General features: G+C 60.2%; 2 protein-coding genes across 2 annotated transcripts; one reads left to right on the forward strand and one right to left on the reverse strand.

Annotated features, from left to right (window-relative positions):
- The first annotated feature begins 1,012 nt into the window (after positions 1-1,012).
- Positions 1,013-7,820, forward strand: GRN (granulin precursor). Its single transcript, XM_082706374.1, has 13 exons — positions 1,013-1,223; positions 3,774-3,918; positions 4,036-4,161; positions 4,270-4,354; positions 4,820-4,932; positions 5,028-5,163; positions 5,271-5,365; positions 5,575-5,698; positions 5,996-6,093; positions 6,184-6,429; positions 6,689-6,922; positions 7,022-7,252; positions 7,373-7,820. Exons 1-13 carry the CDS (start codon positions 1,129-1,131, stop codon positions 7,508-7,510), a joined length of 1,866 nt encoding a protein of 621 aa, XP_082562500.1. The 5' UTR covers positions 1,013-1,128; the 3' UTR covers positions 7,511-7,820.
- FAM171A2 (family with sequence similarity 171 member A2) lies at positions 7,547-18,481 on the reverse strand. The gene is made up of 8 exons (XM_082706344.1): positions 18,243-18,481; positions 14,505-14,732; positions 14,174-14,266; positions 11,196-11,354; positions 10,927-11,106; positions 10,700-10,816; positions 10,459-10,585; positions 7,547-9,935 (listed from the first exon to the last, which is right to left on the reverse strand). The coding sequence occupies exons 1-8, from the start codon at positions 18,358-18,360 to the stop codon at positions 8,450-8,452; spliced, it is 2,508 nt and encodes an 835-aa protein (XP_082562470.1). The 5' UTR covers positions 18,361-18,481; the 3' UTR covers positions 7,547-8,449.
- Between the last annotated feature and the right edge of the window lie 1,583 nt (positions 18,482-20,064).

The raw sequence follows: 20,064 nt of genomic DNA on the forward strand, positions 1-20,064 counted from the left end.
GCCTGGCTCTTGTTCCTGGCCAATCCGGTCTGTGCCCCACGGTTCTCTCCTCACCGGTCATGTCTATTCCTGGAAGGCAGGGCTGACTCAAAGGAGGAAGCCACTTCCACTATACACCTACTCCCCAGCACAGCCTTGTGTCAGGCACCCAACAGCTCCTTAAGCCCACTATGTTGAACATGGCATTTAATCCCTGCCCAAGGCTGCTCTTCCCATTTGGTTTCCGAATACTCTTCCCAACACCCCCTGTCCGGGCATTTCTCCAACCCTTCTCCACCTGCCAGTTAATATCCTCCCAGATTCGGCTCAAAAAGGTGATCTTAAGGGGCGCCTGGGTGGCTCAGTCAGTTGAGCATCTGCCTTTGGCTCAGGTCATGATCTCGGGGTCCTGGGATCAAGGCCCGAGTGGGGCTCCCTGCTCAGCGGGGAGTCTGTTTTTCCCTCTGCCTCTCCCCTCCTGCCGCTCATGCTCTTTCTCAAATAAATAAATAAAGTCTTGAAGAAAAAAGGTGCCCTTAAGGTGGAATTAAATATTTTCCCCCCTGCCCAGAGCCAACCTATCACTTCTGACCTACACACACACGTTCGTAACACCTGGCACACGACCTTGCACCTTAAATTAGATTTAATGTGAGCTTGTCTCATCTCTCCACCCACTCACACCCCGCTATGAGCACCCTGAGGAACGCGCCCGAGAGCTATTCTTGCCCTCGCAACCCTCCTTCAACCCGTACGGGGTCTGGCTGCCCAGCCTGTATTCCGAGTTTGTTGAACAGAGTAGAAACAGGATGCACGAATGTCCCTAATCCAGAAGCAGACATCCCGTGAACGCCCTGGAAGGCGCCCTGGAAGGGGCAGCTGCCTTGTCCGTCACGGTCCTTGGATAAGCGATGCCCCATCTCGGGCAAATTCTATCCGGCGCCCGCAGCCTGGCTGAGCCGGGCCAGGACGTCACATGATTCTCCAATCACATGATCCCGTAAAAAAAAGAGGGGGGAGGGTGGGAAGGGAGACGAAGGGAGGGAGGAAAGAGAATTGAGTAAGAAAAAAAGCACGGCTTTCCAGGCTGGCCCCGCCTCTACGTCGACCAGTAGCCAGTAGGAGCGCCACAGCCCGGACACCTGGCCAATGGAAACGGAGGTGGGCGGGCCATCGCGCTGCCAGGCCCTAGTCCGTGAGCTTCCCCGGCCGCGGCTACCCAGCGAGCGCGGAGCCGGTCGCAGGTAAGGAGGGCAACCGCGCAGACCTCTCGCTTCTTCCAGGGGTCCGGCCGGGAGGACTTGAGGGCTTGAGGTTCTTTCGGAGTTCCAGCCGGGAGGCAAGAGAAGGCTGGCTTAGGGAAGCTCCTTTGGGGGTTTCCGATGGCACTGGAGGCAGTCTTACGGGGTGGGGTGGAGGGAAGTAAGCAGTGATTGCAGTGACCCCCCAATAGAAGGCGGCTGTCTCCCTCTCCAGCGTCCCCGGAAGCTGCAACCCCTTCTCCCAAAGCAGGGACCACTCCATTCTTGAGCCGGCTTCGCGCCGGCCCAGGTGCTGCTGCGGGTGGTGGTGGTGGGTGGTCCCCGGGATGCCTGGGAGCGAGAGAGGCGCCCGCTCTGGTCCCGGAGCTCAGACGGCTGCGAGTGCGCTGGAGACCCTGCCCTCCTCCAAGGCAGCAGGGGCTTGGGAGTAGTGACCGAACGCCTGGGTTGTGTCTGGCTCTCCCTTACTTCCTCTCGTGGGGGGTGGGACCAGCCAACTTCCGCCTCTCCCTGCCACTTTTCCTGCTCACTCGCAGTTGAGTTCGTTCACCTTTTGGGAATCTCTCTTCTGACACTCGGAGTTGGGGGCTGCCACCTAGTGGGAGATGGCAGAGCTGGGGGCTTGAGGCTTCTGTCCCTCTCTCTACTGTGGCATTGTGGGGCGAGAGTGAGAGAGGCCGCCGCTCAGAACCCCACTGAGAGGAATTGGGTCCCTTCTTCCTTGGTCCCAAGTGGGTGTGCGTCTGTACTTAGCTATTTACTAGAAGCACACGCTATACTCCCTAGCCTTAGGACACCAATGATATGACACCAATGATAGGAAAGTATGCATAAATGTTACTAGGGTGCCCTGTGGACCCAGATTTGTGCAGATAGGCACCCCTTCGGGGCCAACCCAGGACAGTGGGACAGCCTCTGGAGGGTTGAGGTTTGACACCCAAGAAGGAGGTGGGACCAGCCTTGCCTGGGAGCTGTGGGTTTAAAGGGGAGGATGAAAGGGGCCAAGGTCCAGGATCAGCCAGTCGGGGGCCTCCTGGTAATGGTCTGAGCTGAGAATGGGTCACTGAAGAGAGCCAGGTGAGGGAGAGAAGGATGCTAGTGACTGGGTGGGTGTAAGTCCTCACCACACTTAGTGTCAGTGTCCACACAGAGACTCATGGGGGAACTGAGCCCCAGAGACAGCAATTTCTGAGGCTCTCACCATCAGTGGTGGTGATTTGAGGACTAGCACCCAAGTGCAGTATCCCCGCAGCCCCCGAGCTTCTCGTTTCTGTCCTCCCTTGTCTACCTGCTCAGAAAATGGTTCTGTATCCCACCTCTGCTTGGACCCCAGGCCTCTACTCTCCCCCCGGGTCTGGGGTCTGTTCCCGGGCACTGTCCATGGTGCCACTTTGTCACATGAACCCAGGTCCAGTATGCTTTGCAGCCCTCAAAGCCTGTCATCTCCATGACTGGATATATGACATGCGATGTTCCTTCTCTGAGCCTCAGTTTCCTCCTTTGAAAAGTAAATGTATTACGACTACTTTGGATGATTGTTGCAAGGAAGGAAGAAAATAGGATTGTAATTGGGCCAGGAGAAGCTCCACAAACATTACCAGGCAGGGTGACATCTCCTGGGCCCTTCCCATTGAACTAGTGAGTCTGTGTGAGTTGGGGAAGAGTCATTTAAGAAGTGAGAGACTACTCCCCACAGAGCTTCATAATCGGTTCCTTCTGCTGGTGCGGCGGGGTGGGCTTATGTGGTCCTCTCCCCGTACTGCTGAGTTTCGGCTTCCAGGTAGGGGGAGAGGCAGAGTTTGGGCAGGGGTTAGGGTGGTATGTCTGGGGAATCTGAAAGGGTCTGGTGGTATTGGGGGGCCCTGAGAACACAGGTGTCTCAAAGGCTGTCCCAGCCTGTGCACCCCTTCCCTGGGTGGTTTGGGGATGGTTGGGGGGAAGGTGTGGCTGGCCTCTGGGGACGGTAGCCCAGATTCCACTGGCTACCACACTTCCCTTTTCACAACTTTCTCAACCCCACGATTTCCCATGTCATCATGTGACACCCCTTCCCCCCAACAGGCCTTGGCAGGTGTGAACACAGCATCAGCTGGGGAGGGAAGTGCAACTCTGTGTTTTTTTCAAGGGGGACTCCCCCTTTGCTCCCCACCACAGTCCTGCCATGGCTCCTGAGGCCTCACCCACTCCATGGAGGTGACCCATATCCCTACAGACCAGACCCACAAAACCCGCAAATTCTCCTTTCACACACCTGCGTCTTTACACACTCACCCGCAGAGACTGAGGCATTTGGGCACATTTTGAGGACGCAGACTGACACCCATCCTTGTGTCCGTGCTCATCACTGTCCACACGTGGGTGCACAAGTGAACATACACACAGGAAACTGAATCTCGGGCCCCACATCTCTCTTCCTGCCTGGATCAGGAGGCTCGGGTGGTATCTGACCTGCACCTGGGGGAGTGACTGGCCCCCGAATCCAGGGTCGCATGGGCTTCAGCTCGTTGCCAAATGCCTCTTGGTATTTTGCAGGCAGACCATGTGGACCGTGGTGAGCTGGGTGGCCTTAGTGGCAGGGCTGGTGGCTGGAACACAGTGCCCAGATGGTCAGTTTTGCCCTGGGGCCTGCTGCCTGGACCCAGGAGGAGCGAGCTACAGTTGCTGCCATCCTGTTCTGGTGAGCGCCCTGCGGCCCAGGCAAGAGCTGGCTGGGATCTCCCAAAGGGGCATCTCAGCGCGGCCAGAGGAAGAGGCCGGGCTTGGGTCCTTCATTTTGTTATCTCTCACTTTCCAGGGCCAGTGGCCCACAGTGCTGAGCGGGCAGCTGGGGCGCCCCTGCCGGGTAGATGCCCACTGCTCTCCTGGCTACTCCTGCCTCCTCACCGTCTCTGGGACCTCCAGCTGCTGCCCGTTCCCAGAGGTGAGGGTGCCATGGGCTCAACGGAGGGGCTCAGGTCTGTGTTTGGACTCTCCCCCGACTCACCCCAGGTAAAAGCTGAGCCAGCGTGGGTGTCTCTGTGTCCCACAGGCCGTGTCCTGCGCTGATGGCCACCACTGCTGCCCTCGGGGCTACCACTGCAGCGCCGACGGGCGGTCCTGCTTCCAGAGATCAGGTGTGGTAGGGGTGGAGGTGGAGGGCAGGCAGATGGGCCGCTGGTGGAGGCTGGTCAGCCCAGGAATCCAGCCAGCTGGGTGACCTGGTTCCTGCCCTTGTGCCCTCATTCCTGTGGCATCTGTACTAAGCAACCCCTTTGCTCGGGACGGAGGAAGAGCGCGAGGCTAGGAAGGAGCAGGAGAGAGAATGCCAGACTCCAGGCCCCAGGCCAAGCTTTGGGAGGGTGGAGAGAGGCCAAGCTGGGCTGGTTCAAGGGCAGCCTAGTCAGGCCTTGGGCCATACTGCTGAGGCAAGGACTGGCTGGTGGGGAGAGTGGCTTAGGGGTGCCTGGGAGAGCGCCGAGCCCCAGTGTGGGACCACCAGCCCCCTTCAGCTGGGCCTGCAGGCCGGGGTGTCAGCAGGTAATGGGGACGATGGCCTTCGCTAACTGAGTTGACGGGATCCTGGGTCGTCCTATCCATAGATACCAACCCCTTGGGTGCCATCCAGTGCCCTGACAGCCGGTTCGAATGCCCCAACTCCTCCACGTGCTGCACTATGCGAGATGGCTCCTGGGGCTGCTGCCCCATGCCTCAGGTACCGGTCTGGGAAGATAGGGGGTGGAGGGAGAAGTCGGGGCAGAGCAGCGGGCCGGAGGGGGCAAAGACAGAGTTGGAAGCTTCTCTCGGCAGGCTTCTTGCTGCGAAGACAAGGTGCACTGCTGTCCCCATGGGACATCCTGCGACCTGGCTCATGCCCGCTGCCTCACGGCTACAGGCTCCCACCCCCTAGCAAAGAAGATCCCTGCACAGAGGAGTAGTGGGGCAGGTAAGGAGGTGGGAGCGTCGAGGGTGCATGTTGGAAAGGAGGTAAGGCCTCTCGCAGCTCCCAGCCTGGGGAAGAGTTCCTCACCACCCACCTGTCTCCCCTTGCAGTGATCTTATGCCCAGATGGACAGTCCCAGTGTCCTGATGGTTCTACCTGCTGCCAGCTGCCCAGTGGGAAGTATGGCTGCTGCCCGATGCCTAATGTGAGTGAGGGGCTGCGTGCCCACAGCCACCTGGCGGGGACACCTACCTCCAAAGGACTCCCCCTGGGGTGGGGCGGGCTGGCAGGCGGGTTAGAGCCTGGCTGCTGAGGACTCATGCCGCCCCCTAGTGGGGGATTGGGGCAGCGTCCACTGTCACTGGGCTGCTCCCTGAGCCCTGGAGGAGATTGGACCGCCCTCCCACCCCGCAGGCCATCTGTTGCTCGGACCACCTGCACTGTTGCCCCCAGGACACTGTGTGCGACCTAGTCCAGAATAAGTGCCTCTCCAAGGAGAACGCTACGGACCTCCTCACCAAGCTGCCCGCAAATGCAGGTACCAGACGCAGGCTGCTGACCCCATCGCAGCGGCTCCGTGTGCAGGAACTCTCCACCAAATTGTTCCAGGAACACAGGCAGGGGTGGGGGACGGAGGGCCACATGGAGGGGACAGGGCATGTACAACCCCTTTTCCTCCACACTCGTCATTGCCTTCGTGTCACTGCTTGGGGTGGGTGGTCTCAGTATATTGTCCATCCTTAGCGTTCGTTCTGGCTGTGGAGCCGGCCAAGGGTGGGGTTTCTCAAGGCTCCCCCACGCCACTGCTGACCTGTCCCCTGTGGCTTTCTCACAGTGCAGGAGGTAAAATGTGACATGGAGGTGAGCTGCCCAGATGGCTACACTTGCTGCCGCCTGCAGTCAGGGGCCTGGGGCTGCTGCCCTTTCGCCCAGGTATGCAGGAGTGCTGGGTGGGCTGGGCTGAGCAGGAAGCGGCAGCCAGCAAGGCCCCTGTGCCCACTGTCCCCTGTCCACCCACCCTAGGCTGTGTGCTGTGAAGACCACGTACACTGCTGCCCAGCTGGATTTAAATGTGACACAGCGAAGGGCACCTGTGAACAGAAGGCTCGCCAGATGCCCTGGGTGGTGCGGACCCCAGCCCACCTTCGCCTGCCAATCCCCCAGGCGGTGGAGAACGATGTCCCCTGTGATAACATCACCAGCTGTCCCTCCTCCAGTACCTGCTGTCGACTGGCATCTGGGGAGTGGGGCTGCTGTCCTGCCCCAGAGGTGTGTGGGAGGGCGGAGAGTATGGAGCGGGTGGCAGAGGGGGGAAACACCGGTGTCTTGGCCTGGGCAGGTGGTCAGACTCCTGTTGCTTTGCTCTTCAGTCCTCTGCCTGGTCTGCAGCTGGCCCACCGGCTCGGTCAGGTTCATTCCCAGCTGGAGGAGCTGTGAGCAGGAGAGGGCGTCGGGGTAGGCAAGGGCTCAGCTTCTGTCCCACAAAGCAGCTTCCCAGGCCATCGTATGCTGCCCCCCGCCCCCCCAGGCTGTCTGCTGCTCAGACCACAAGCATTGCTGCCCCCATGGCTACACGTGCTTGGCCGAGGGCCACTGTCAGAAGGGAAGCAAGACGGTGACTGGATTGGAGAAGATGCCTGCCCGTCAGGCCTCCCTGTCTCACCGCAGAGACATGGGCTGTGACCAGCACACCAGCTGCCCCGTGGGGCAGACCTGCTGCCCCAGCCTGAGTGGGGGCTGGGCCTGCTGCCAGTTGCCTCACGTGAGTGCCCACCTGCCTGCCCTGGACAGGGGAACCGAGTCCTCCGTAGGGGCTGGGAAGTGGGTGGGGCGGACGTGAAGGCCACCCTGTCCCTCGCAGGCTGTGTGCTGTGAGGACCGCCAGCACTGCTGCCCGGCTGGGTACACGTGCAATGTGAAAGCCCGATCCTGCGAGAAGGAGGCGGACTCGGCCCACCTGGCTGCCCGCCTGGCCCATGGCTCTCGGGTGGCTGTGGGAAACGTGGAGTGTGGGGCAGGGCACTTTTGCCACGATAACCAGACCTGCTGTCGAGACAGCCGAGGGGGCTGGGCCTGCTGTCCCTATCGCCAGGTGAGTGCCACCCCCCCTCCCCCGGCCGGGGACTGGCTATCTGTGGAAGCCAGGGTCGTTCGTGGGAGCCAGGTCCCACTATATCCGACTCTGACTCCCTGCCCTCCCCCTGGCTATCAGGGTGTCTGCTGTGCAGATCAGCGTCACTGCTGCCCGGCAGGCTTCCGTTGTGGGGCCAAGGGCACCAAGTGTCTGCGGAGGGAGAGCCTGCGCTGGGACATGCCACTGAGGGACCCAGCCCCGAGACAGCTGCTGTGAGGTGACATTAAGGACTGAAGACAGTCTGCAGCCCTCGGGACCCTGCTCAGAGGGTCCCCACTGCTCAGGCCTCCCCAGCACCTCTCCCCCACCAAATTCTCCTGGAGTCCCCCATTCTGATGCCCCACCCCCATCATGGGAGTTGGGGCCTCAATCTAAGGCCTTCCCTGTCTCAAGGGGGGCTATGGCGAAAGCCGTGTAACAAGCTGCCATCCCCTGCCCCAATTTCCGTGGACCCTGTGGCCAGGTGCTCTTCACTATCCACAGGCGTGCGTGTGTGTATGTGCTGCAGTAAAGTTTGTTCACTTTCTTAACAGTGTCTGATTTGACCACCCTGCCCGCTCCCCTCTGAGCAAAAGCCCCCAACCCCACAGAAAGATACACACGCAGTTCATCTCACCAGTTTTATATTTGCCGTTACCCACAGCAATCCCATCACATCCCCTAATCCCCAGAGCCGCCCCAGCCACCAGCCCTGTGACATCCTAGCCCAAAGGTGGGCTAGTCAGCAGGCAGCACCCCCTCCCCTCCCGGAGGGTCCCCAGAGAAGGCCCCTTCCCAGCCCTCACACGAGCAGCTGAGGCCCGGTCGCCCCTCCTGCTTTCCCACAATAGATCTTTCTATGTACAGCCACGTTTATACAGGCACTGCTTCCCCACCCTCCAGCCCTCCTTCCCCCAGCAACTCCCAATGGGGGTCTGGACCCCTCCCACCTCCCTCTCGGAGGCCAACATGGGTCTCTCCCGAGACATTACCCAGCACATACCACTGGACAGCTCCGCAGCCCCCTGGGCCCCTCTCCAGGCGGGGGAAGGGGTGGTCTGGGGGGCTAAGAGCGAGGGCCCCCTCCGCTCCCCTGGGCGCGTACCCTGGGGGCAGGCCCGGGCGGAGGGGGTGGGGGCCGACGTGGGGGAGGCGGTGCCAGGCCGGGCGGGGGCGCTACTTGACGTTGAACACCATGAGCGGCCGCTCCTCCCGCCGCTGCCACGGGCTCTTCTTGTCGCCCGCCTCGTCGCCCACCTCCGCCCCCAGCTCGTCCTCCGGGCTGGTGAGCGAGTCGCGCCGCAGCTCGCTCGCGCTGCTGCGGGAACTGTCCCCGCGGCTGCGGCCCCGACCTCGGGGTACAGTGGCCGCCCGGCCCTCGGGCGCCGCCACTTCGTCCAGCAGCGGCGTCAGCGAGTTGTCCTCGGGCGAGCAGAGGCCCGTGCGGCTCTCGCTGCTGCTCGGCTCGGTGTCCTCGCTGAGCGCCAGGCGCGGGGGCGCGGGCGGCGGGGGCGGCGCGGCCGGGGGCGCGCGCTCCCGCTCCTCGCGCAGGGGCCGCCGGCGCGCGGGCCGCGCCTCGTGCACATCGACGCCCGAGTCCAGGCTGGCGTCGGTGCTGCGGCCGCCCCCGCCCGCCTGCAGGTCGATGTAGGAGTGGCGCACCTGCGAGTTGGAGCGCCCGTCCAGGGACACGAACCAGGCGCGCGGGTGAGGCTTCACGCCCAGTTCGAGCAGCTTCTTCTCGGTCAGCGCCTGCAGCTCCCCGTTGAGCTGCGCCATGGTGGACTCGTTGAACAGCACCGGGATGGTGACCGAGCCGCTGACCGGCGCCGAGCGCCCGCCCCCCCAGGCCTCGCCGCCGCCGCCGCCGCCGCTGCCACCACCACCACCACCGCCGCCCTCGCCGCCCGCGCCCGAGTGGCCCTGCAGCAGCGGGCGCTGGGGGTCGGCCGGGGGGAAAGGGCGCGCGGGGCCGGAGCCCGTGCCCTCCGGCGGGGCTGGCTCGTCGCCCGCCCCCGCGGCGCCCGCCTCGCCGCTGAGGCGCACGTAGTGCGCGGGGATCACCAGGGTGGGCATCACGTTGCGGTAGACACTGTCCTTGAGATGGTCGATAGAGCCGCAGAAGATGAGCTGCCCTGCCTGGCTGAGCGACGGCGGCCGCGCCAGCTGGTCCACCGACTGCGACAGCAGGAAGTCGGGGGGCTTGCTTTCGGCCGCCCCCTTGTGGCCCAGGTAGTGCTCGAAGGGCGGCGGCGGCGAGGGCGGCTCCTGCAGGAAGGCGGGGGTCGCCGAGGCTCCCCGCCGGTACTCCTCCAGGCCTGGCTCCAACCCGCCGGGACCCTCGACGGAGCGGGCGCCCTTGAGCCCCGCGCCCTCGCCCCCGCGGGAGCCTCCAGGCTCGGCTGCCGGACGGCTGGCAGAGCGCGGCTTGGCGCGGAAGAAGTCGTCCCGGGAGGCGGCCAAGTCTCGGGAGCTGGAGAAGGCTGAGTGCAGGGGGCCTGGGGGCGGGGCCTCAGGGTCCCCCGACGGGGCGGGCTCCAGGGGTCCCCCACATATGAGATGGAGCTGGGACATCGAGGTGGCCTGGTCTCGTTTGTTACCGTCGGAGGGCCCGGACAGCTGCAGCTTGCGATGCTGTTGCCTCGGCTTCAGGCAGCGCCTCCTGGAAGGTGTTTGGGGTGGGAGGGGGGAGCGACCCAGGACTTCAGGAAAGGGTAGGGAGGCCTGAGCAGCTTCCTAACTCCGCAGTGGCAAGATGAGGGATGGACAGTGTTGGAGGGATGGGAAGAATGGCTGGGACCCAGGGAGAAATGTTGGGGCAGCTGGATAGGGCTTGGGAGAGGTTTGTGGAAAGAGCCTTGAGTGTCTGTGGGAGGGCCAGCCCCCCTGAAGAGAGATGCACTCCTTCACATGCAGGAGGTGCTGTGAGAGCCTGGGAGGAGCATGTCCAGCCAGGGGTCCCCTGGAGGGGCCTGGCCTGTAGGTCCTGCCTCCTCTCCCCCTACTTCAGCCCCCAGTCTCTCGGGTGCCTTGTCAGTGCCTTGAAGACTGGAATTGTACTTCATGCCTCTTTGGGCCTAGCACCCAGCCCCACCCCAGGCAGAAGGTAGGCCTCAGGGTGCAGGGGATGAGCAGAGGCTGGGGGTGGGGGTGGGGGTGAGGGAGCGCAGGGGCGAGGCACTCACCGGCAGTAGTAGATGAGCAGACACAGCAGAATGAGCACCAGCAGGGCCAGGGCTGCTAGGATGGTGAGCAGGAAGATGGTGTGATAGGTGCCAATGTCCTGGATGCCTGATGTGATGGTGACCAGTCCTGTGCCAGGCAAGGGGTTAGCTCTCTGTGACTGCTCTTCCTTCAGGAGTCCACACACTCCCAGCCTCCCTTTCCCCCACGGCTCCTGGTTCCAGCCATCCCCCTGTCTCTCACCAGCAGTGGGGGAAGCCATGGCAGCTGCCCAGTACCCCAGCTGAGGGGAGACGAAGGTCCAGTAGAGCTGCCGGCCTTCCTTCCGGATCACACCAGTGCCGTTGCGTACCCACAGCCCTGGAACAGGCAGGAGTTTCATGAAACCCAATGTCCCCCCCCCCTCCGCCAATCTACGTCCCACTTGCTTTCCCCAAACTCCAGCAGCCACAGCCCCTTGAGGCACTCACCACTCTTGGGGTCAAACCTCCAGGCTGGAATGCTGGTGCCAGCAGTCAGGGCGCGAGGCTCGGAGGGCACAGGCAGGGACAGGTGAATGGGGCCCGAGAGCGGCACTTCTGTTCCATTGCCCGTCAGCAGATGCACGCTCACAGCAGCCAGTGGCATCAGCTCTAGCCAGGAACCATTGCCTGGGGGAAAGGAGACACAGGGGCTGAGAGCTAAATCCTGGTGGTGGGATGGGGGGAAACGTCCCTTCCCTGCCGGACACCAAGCCTACCTGAACTGGAGGCCTCGGTGCCCAGGAAGGTAGGAAAAGCGCGCATTTCCTGCTGGGTGCTGGCAGGTGTGAGGGAGGCCCAGAGCTGGCTGTAGGTGGAGCTGACAGGCAGGCGGGCAGCCCGGCGCTGGAACTGCACCCAGGGCTGGGAGCGGGCACCTGGACGGAGAAGGGGGCTGCTGTGGCTTGCCCAGGGACCAGAGCAGAAAGCAGGTCTTTGAGGAGAACGGGGTCACTGGGTCAGGCCACTTGGGAAGGTCAGGGAGCTTGGTGACTCGGGGAGAGAACTGCATTCATAGAATGTTAACATGGAAAAAGGACTTGGACCTGAAATCTAGTCCTGGCTATGTGACCCTGAGCAAATTACTTGCTCTCTCTGAAACACCATTTCCTCAATAATCTATAAAATGATGAGGTTCGGGTCCTCAAACAATGACTGTTGCCAGCTGTGTGGCGGGCACTGTGTTAGGTGCTGGAGATACAAAGATAGTCCTCAGTTCCCTGCTTTCAAGTTCACAGTCTTGTGCAGGGCTGTCCCTTCTGGGACGTCAGAACTTCCTGCTGTGTTGCATGGAAATGTTCTCTCTCTGTGCTGCCCATTTAAGTACCCACTAGACACCCATGGCTATTAAGCACTTGAAAGGGGGCGAGTGTGACTCAGACACTGGATTTATTTATAATTTTTCAAAATTTAATGAATTTGGGGGTGCCTAGGTGGCTCAGTCATTAAGCGTCTGCCTTTGGCTCAGGTCATGATCCCAGGGTCCTGGGATCAAGCCCCATGTCAGGTTCCTTGTTCAGCAGGGAACCTGCTTCTCCCTCCCTCACTCCTCCTGCTCGTCTCTCTCTCGCTCTGTCAAATAAATAAAATCTTTAAAAAATTAATGTTACTTTTAATTTATTTAAATAGCCACATGTTGCTAGTGGCTCCTGTATTACACAGCTTAGGTTTTATGTGTGAGTGTGTGTGTCTGTCTGTCTGTCTTGGAGTGGAGGGGGCATATAAACAAAATTCTAATACAATATGGTCGTAGCTAACATGTATTAAGCTTTAAGATATGCTGGACACCATCTAAGTCTTCCTGTGTTAACCCCTGTAATTAGTACAAAGGCCCTAAAGTAGGTGCTTTCATTATCGACCTTGTTGTATACACGAAGAAATGGAGGCCAGAGTTGAGTGACTTGCCCAAGGTCACAGTCCTGGAGCCTGACGGAAACCCAGGAAGTGTGGTGCTGGCCCATCTTCTCAGCACTTTTCCATCCTAACTTGTTATTAAAATGGTGGGGCGCCAAGTGCACTTGGCCCACCCAGCTGGGGAAGGCCCAATGGAGTCTTTTTTTTTAAGATTATTTACTTATTTGACAGAGCAAGAGATCACAAGGAGGCAGAGAGGCTGTCAGAGAGAGGAAGGGAAGCAGGCTCCCCACCGAGCAGCGAGCCCCATGCAGGGCTCGATCCCATGACCCTGGGATCACGACCTAAGCCACCTTGGGATCACGACCTAAGCCAAAGGCAGAGGCTTTAACCCACTGAGCCACCCAGGTGGTTTCCAATGGAGTCTTGCAGGATGAGGATGAGTAAGACTCCCACAGGAAGGAAGGTGCAAAGGGACCTCCAAGAGAACGGAGGAGAGAAAGGCCAAAAGGCACAGGGCAGCGGGCTGGTCCACGGACACGGGTGACTAAGTGGCAGACCCCACAGGGTGTGGTCAGCTTTGTGAAGGACTCGAGGCTCTACTCTGAAAGCCATGGGAGCCATGGGACCGTCGTAAGCCAGGGGCCACAAAAGGATTATTTGGCCTTTTATTTTATTATTTATTTACTATTACTTTTGAAAGTAGGCTCCATGCCCCAAAGTGGCACTTGAACTCACGAGATCAAGAGTTGCACACTCTACTGACTGAGGCAGCCCCGCACCCCTCACTTGGCATTGTAGAAACCTCCAAGGACAGTTTAGAAGCCTCTGGTTCAGGACCAGGGAGATGAAGACAGGCCAACGAGCACCTGGGAGACAAGGACTCAAGCTAAGAATATAAATTGGGGAGGCAGGTTCTCTCTCTCCCAAGCCCACCATGACTCCCTAGTACCAGCCAGATCAACCAGTCTGCACCAGGCACCCCTCCTGCAGAGCCAGTCAGGCGCCCCGCTGCACCCTGGCTGTCCCCTTCTTCCCCCTGCATCTTGATTCCTCTCCAGTGCAGGGGTCTGTGCCACCCTTTAATTCTTGAGCCGACAAGGTCCCGTAGCTCCCTTCCCCAAATTCTCTTGCCCTGCTACACTCACAGGTCAGGCTTGTCTCCGTGCTGAAGCCCGCTGCCCTCTACTCCACTGTTCCGCCTGCCTTATAATTAGTTCAGGGTTGGTAGCGACGTGTTTGTCTGTCGTCTTACTTGTCCGTGAACTCCATAAGACAGGGAGTGGGTCTGTTCTTCCTTCCCATTGTTCCCCAGCACCAGACACAATGCCTGGCGCGGTTAAGGATTGGTTTGGTGAGACTGGAGCCGTGAGCAGATACTGTGGTGTTGGTCTAGGCCTTGCACTTGAGAATTGCTCAGTTCCTATGGAATGACCCTCCCGTGGTCTTCTAACATTGCCAGGCACCTAGTAGGTGCACAAGTAGTATGTGTAGATCCACTGATGAAACAGGTGGCAGGGAACAGGAATGCTAATGGTAGGAGTAGAGGGAGAATAGAAACCACGAGAAGCCCCAATAACAAAAACATTTATTGACCACCTTCCGTGCTGTTTTTTCATACTTGATATTTAATCCTTACTTCAATTTGATGATATAGCTCCAATTGATGATATTATAGATAATATCCATATCTTACAGATGAACAAACTAAGGCTCAGAGAGGTTAGGTGACTTGCTCAAGGGCACACAGCACTCATACATAGAAGAGTGGAGCTCTCTGTACCCAGGTCAGAGGGAAGGAAGAGGGGCGGGCATGAGTTGGGGGGTTAAAGAGGAGCCTTACCAGGAGAGCCCAAAAGGATGTGCACCAGGTCCTCATACAGGATGAGGGTGGCCGGCCGCTCCGGGAGCAGGTAGAGGCTGACTGAAGCATACACTGTGGGAGGGGTGGCCCATCAGCTCCAGAAAAAGCTGTCCCACCCCCCCAAACCCAGGGCCGGGCACTCCCTCCATCCGAATCCAAGTGACTTCATCCTCCTTCAGCCCCCTCTGCGTACCCCAGTCCGGGCAGCAGCTGCTGGAGAGCCTGCCCCCTCCACCCCCAAGGGCTATTTTGGGAAGGGGCTGATGGGGTCAGCTGCTGCCCGCCCCCCTCCGCCTGCCCCTGCACTCACAGGGCAGCTTGTCAACACGCCAGGGCACAGAGTTGGTGAGGAAGCCAGGGCGGGCAGCAGTGACCAGCACCCAGGTGCCCAAGCGGTAACTGAGGGGCAGTATGGCCACGCCCTCCGAGTCCGTGGTGCCAGCGGCCAGCAGCATCCGGTTCCCAAACACATCCACGGAGGCCCGGGCCAAGGGCACCAGCTCCCCGCTCACATATACCTGCACCTTGATCAGGATCTCTGTGGACAAGATGGGGTGAGGAGAGTGAGGAGGGATGGGGGGTGGGAAATAGAAGGGGGGGGGGTCCCGAGATCGGAGGAGGAGGAGGTGGTGGGTTGGGAGCGGCTTTGGGGCCCAGGCTAGACAAGACTCTGGAAGAGTCAGCACTGCTAGCGCCCTCTTTTAAACCCCACATCAGCCTATGAGACAGGTGGTGCTACTACCGTATTTCAAGTCTCACTCACGCACTTTCCCGCATTTTTACATTTTTGAACTCAGAATATGCTTCTCACTGAGGATATCATCATCAGGATTGGCAGTATTTTTTTTTTTCTTTTCTTCCTGGCACATGAAATAATGGTGCGTCTTACAGTCAATGATGCATTAGACCCCATAAAATATGTTCTGAAGCCCATTTTGCAGATAAAGCAGCTGAGGCTCAGAGTTTAGATATTCGCACTGGTTCGGGGGTTCGGTGGGGTGGGGGAGGGAGATGGGATCCAGACCTGGGAGTCTGCCTCTAGACCCAAATTATTATTATTTTTTTTAAGATTTTATTTATTTGGCAGACACAGAGAGAGAGACAGCTTGCATAAGCAGTGGAAACCACAGGCAGAGAGAGAAGGGGAAGCAGGTTCCCCACCGAGCAGGGAGCCTGATGCGGGGCTCAGTCCCAGGACCCCAGGATCATGACCTGAGCCGAAGACAAATGCCCAAACGAATGAGCCACCCAGGTGTCCCTAGACCCAAATTCTTAACCACTGGACCCCATGGGGCTGGTGTCAGGGAGGGGAGAGAGAAGAGAGAAGAGGGCTGAGAAAGGAGGAATAAGAGGACGACCAAGGGTCTACGGATGGAGAGGAGAGAGGTCAGAATTCAGCCAATGAGAAGGGTTGCAAGGGGGGCTGGGTCAGAGCTTTGGTTCTGAAGAAAAAGCTGAGAAGGGAACACTAGGGAGCTGGTCTTTCCCCTTATTCATCCTTTTCCCAGAATCCTTTGCTCAAGCCTGTTTCCTTTCAGATTTAGGGACTCACCCCAACCCCTAAGCCTGAACAAGTACCTCCTGACCCCTCCCCCTCACAGGGACTGCCTGCCCCCTCCCAGCTGGTCAGCTACAAGTCAGTCACCATGGCAACGCCCTCATTCCTCCCAGGAGATGGGCAGAGAGCTGGGGCCCCGGCAAGGGGAAGGAGATCTGGGGGGGCCGACCCAGGCCCAAGGGAAACTGGTGTGGAGAGGCCTGGGAAGGGAAGTCCAGCTGTCTCTGCTCCCAGCCCCCGGAGAGCTTGGCCAGGATGGGTGTGCAGGTGTCCTGAGCTCAGATGGGGTGACCAGGCAGGGACCAGGCCTAGAGTTGTTCTCACGGGTTTCCCCAGGCAGCCTCTCTGATCCACAGCACCATCTACTTCTTCCCACTCAGCATGGCCCCTCCCTCAAGAACCTGGCTCACCCCTACCTTGCTGCTCATGATGGGAGTAGGTGTCCATGCCTAGAAAGGTACAGAGGCCTCAGTGCAGGGCCCGGAGGCAGGTGGGGACACAAACCTGGGGGAGTCCAGGTACAGAAAGAAGAGCCTGGGGCAGCAGGGCATGGGGTGGTCCCTGCGTGGGGCGGGGGGGCCTCATGCGTGGAGCCTGACACTCAATGGAGACAGGTGTCTCATCTCAAGCTTCCAGCCCCGAGGCCAGCGCCACGCCTGGCCCTGGCATCCCATCCAGCTGTTCGCCTGAACCCACCTCCCTCACCCCTCCCAGGCCAAAGCCCAACTTGGCAGGGTGGGTGCACACACTTGATTCTTTCCTACTCTCTGGTTTTCCCAGGAGCTGGCAATCTTCCTGCCCCTCCTCCCCCACTACCCAGGAGGAATTCTGAGAAGCTAGAGAGGCCTGGCTACTCCCCACCCCTACCCCGGCGAGGAGCAGCTGGAGGGAGCAGCTGGAAAGAGGGGACCCAGGAGTCTGGAATACGGTCATTTGAAGGAATGCTTGGGGTTCAAGGGCCAGAGCCTCAAAAGAGGGGAGGGGGCCTAAGGAACAACACGGGGTGGGCAGGTAGGCCCGAAGGACATGTCAGTGGGAAGGGGTAGGCAGGTGCCCCTCAGATTCTTGTCCCCTTCCCCTCGACCTGGGCTCTCAGCCAGGGGCCTGGGAGAGCCCTGTCTCCTGGCTCCACTTCAGCTAATTCTCTGGACCCCCTCCCCTGGAGAACAGGACTTGAAGGAAAAGCTTTTTGAGAAACCAGGGCCCTTTTCTACCCATCAAAGCCTCCTCTCCTCCTGCAGAGAGCGGGGAAGACTGAGGCGGGAGGTGAGCCTTCCCCATTTCTCAAGCCTGACATTCCATACTGTATCCGCCTCTCCAGGCTTCAGCTCTGCCTCATTCCAGGAGGAAATCCGACCCCCTCCCTTCATCCGGACCCCACTTCCCTCAACCAGACACCCCCCCACCCTGGTTTTCCTGTCAGCTCCTTGGTGGAGAGGAGTGGAGAGCACAGTTTCAGGCAGGGATGGGGCCCAGAGGCGACAGAGGGAACGGTAGCTGGGGTGGTGGGCGCAGGGCTGGAGTGGGCGGAGGCCCCCGCGAGAACCCAGGAGCCAGAGTCTAGCTCTCCCACCCTCTCCCGCTGCAAGAGCCTCCCCCGCCCCCACCTCACACACCCACCTGGGCCCGTGAGGCGCCCGGAGGCTCTGCTTCACGGCTACCCAAAGGTTAGATGAGGAGGGGGTGACCGGGGATGGGCTGGGGATAGGAGCAGCCGGAGGTCTGCTGGACGGGGACCCAGGCACCTGCCCTCCTAGCCGGCACAGCCCACAGCCAGCTAGGCAGCTCAGCATGGCTCCGCCACCACAGCCCTGCCATGCGCTTTGGCTGGGAATCACCACGTACCCCTTTTTCCAGAACCCCCCAAACTGCAGCCCCTCCCCCCTCAAGGGCCGACAGCGTTTCTTCGGTACACCCCCAATTCTGAACCCGGGGGGCCGGCCGGGGGCTGTCAAGCTCCAGGGCGAAGAACCCCATTCGAGCAGTCAATCCGCCCACCGCCTCACCCACTCCCCCTCCCCCCTTCCAGCCCTGCTCAAGGCGCCCAGCCCCCGTCCGGGTCCAAGGTGGCAGCCGGTGCTGGCGCCCCCACCCAGCCCGGGTCGGGAGCGAGGAACCCGCAGGGGGCTGCGGAGCGGGCGCCCGCCCCAGCCCGCCCCTGGGCGGGTGTCTTCGGTAGACAATGGCTCAGGCAGCAGCGCCTCGCGGACCCGGAGAGAGAAAAACAAGGCGAGAGGGGGCGGCGGCGCGGAGCCCGGGGACCCCCGCTCTCCCCATTGTGTCTCCCCAAGACCCCCGCCCCGGCAGTCGCCCTCTCCCTCCCTCCTCTCCCCCGTAAGCGCCGACCCGAAGTCGCCGGGCTCCCCCCACCCAAACCCAGGGAACAGAGTACCCCCAATTCACGAGCGCCGCGAAGAGGGGGCTGGCGGGCGGGGGCCCGATCGAGGGGGCGCAGGCCCGCGATCGCTGCCCCTCCTGGCCGAGACTCACCCTGCGGGCTGGGGGGCTCCGGCGGCGACTTGCCGGGAGCCCGGGAGGCGCCGCCGAGCAGCAGCCCCAGCAGCGGCAGCAGCCGCGCGAGGACGCTGGGGCCACTCGGCGGCGGCATCGCGGGGCTCGGCCGGGCCCTAGCGGCCCATGGCTCCCGCCCGGCCCCGCTCGGCCGGCCCCGCTCAGCCCCAGCTCTGCGCCGCGCCGCGCCGCTCGGGCTCCCGCTCTGGCTGCGGCGGCAGCTCGGCGCGATTGTCTCCACCCGGAGCCTCCGCCAGCGCCCCCTGCAGGCGGCGCCCCACCCCGCGGACCTCCGGGCGCCGCCCCCTCACCGCCCAGCTCTGCGCACCGCGCGCGGGCCCTGCCAGCCCTCCGCCCACCCTGCAGACCCCACCCCGCGCTCGCGGACCCCAGCTGCAAGGGAGTGCGACGGCCCTGGTCTACTCACCCGGGTTCTTGGAGGTCCGGAGCCCTCGAAATTTGGTGGAAAATTTGTGAGGGAGGAGAGGCTACTGCTTACAACACACTCAAAGAGGTAGTACGGTCGGTCAGGAGCGTCTCCAAACAGTGTAGAAACTGCCCTGTTCTATCCGCACAAACACCTACGCAGTGGGAATCGCCCCAGTCCCAGACTAGCTTCTGCCTCTTGAGCCGTGAGCAAGTTACTTCGCCTTCTGGTCCTCGGCCTTCCTTTCAAGTGAGAATTGTAATAATCTCTACCTCGTGGGGCTGTTGTAACAACGGTTAAATGTGATGATGATATAAAGGATTTCTCAGATGCCTGACAGGAGCAGGGGCGCAATCAATTGTGTTCCTGTCCGCCCAGGTTGACGTGGAGGCTCACCTCTGCTCAGGTAATGAGATCCTTCATTCTTGGACGGTCATAATGTTTGGGAATTTCTTCTAGAGATGCAAGCGCCCTTTTCCTTTCCCCAAGAATCACCCGTCGGTCCCACTGGTTCTGGTTCATGAGCGACAGACTTTTCCTTCTTCCTCCGCCACTGAACCCCACATTTTGAACCCCACATTTGAAGCCTGACCTAGGCTCAGCCAAGCTCACTTTCTTTCCAGTTTCTGGTTGTCATTCTCATTCAGCTTCTGGGCTGCCAAATCCTCATCTAATTTGATATTATGCTCTTGCTTTTCCTTGGCTTTCACCTGCTTCTCACGATGTGGTGCCCCAAGGGGAACTGGATACCTAGAGCAAGGACCTTGTCCCCCAGAAGACAGCAGGCTCCTCTCTTGTTTGGGTCCCCTGGTTGGCTCTTCTGACTTAAGGGGACCTTGTTGTAAGTTTGTGATACCAGATTCTTTTTCTCTTCCTCTCCCTTTTCCCTTCCCTCCTCCCCTCCCTTCCTTAGTGCTTTCCTTCCCTCCTCCCTCCCTCTCTTTCTTGTCTTTCCCTCTCCCCTTCCCTCCCTCTTTCTCTCTCATAAATTTCCATCTAACCAGATTTTCCCAGCCCTCTTCTTATGTAACCAAATTTTCGCAATCTCAGCACAGGATTTAGCACTCATCCCTGGTGAATTTCATCTTGTTGGTTTCAACCCAACTTCACAATCTGTCCAGGCTGCCTTGAATCGGCTGCAGTCACCCATTGTGTTGGAGTTCCCTCACAGCCAGCAGCCATCTGTAGGGTGGGAGAGAGCGGCCTCCCTGCCTCCATGGAGGGGACTCAGGACAGTGCTAGGCAGCTCAGGGCTGGGATAGAGCTTTGGAACAACCTCATAGGGACCTCCTTCAGCTTTATCAAAATTGCTCAGTTTTAAATCCAGCTCATGTTCTGTCTTGTCTATAAGGGCAAATGCCAAATGCTTTGCGG

Source organism: Mustela nivalis, assembly GCF_964662115.1.
Source record: "Mustela nivalis genome assembly, chromosome: 17".
Lineage (NCBI taxonomy): Eukaryota > Metazoa > Chordata > Mammalia > Carnivora > Mustelidae > Mustela > Mustela nivalis.

Excerpts from the sequence above, each read along its gene's own strand:
- FAM171A2 (XM_082706344.1), bottom strand. The coding sequence starts at position 18,360 with ATGCCGCCGCCGAGTGGCCCCAGCGTCCTCGCGCGGCTGCTGCCGCTG. Across the intron at positions 14,267-14,504 it reads GCGTGTTGACAAGCTGCCCT|TGTATGCTTCAGTCAGCCTC; the intron begins GTGAGTGCAGGG and ends CCCCTCCCACAG. Across the intron at positions 11,355-14,173 it reads CATCCTTTTGGGCTCTCCTG|GTGCCCGCTCCCAGCCCTGG; the intron begins GTAAGGCTCCTC and ends TTCTCCGTCCAG.
- GRN (XM_082706374.1), top strand. The coding sequence starts at position 1,129 with ATGGAAACGGAGGTGGGCGGGCCATCGCGCTGCCAGGCCCTAGTCCGT. Across the intron at positions 4,355-4,819 it reads GTCCTGCTTCCAGAGATCAG|ATACCAACCCCTTGGGTGCC; the intron begins GTGTGGTAGGGG and ends TCCTATCCATAG. Across the intron at positions 5,366-5,574 it reads GCTGCTGCCCGATGCCTAAT|GCCATCTGTTGCTCGGACCA; the intron begins GTGAGTGAGGGG and ends CCCACCCCGCAG.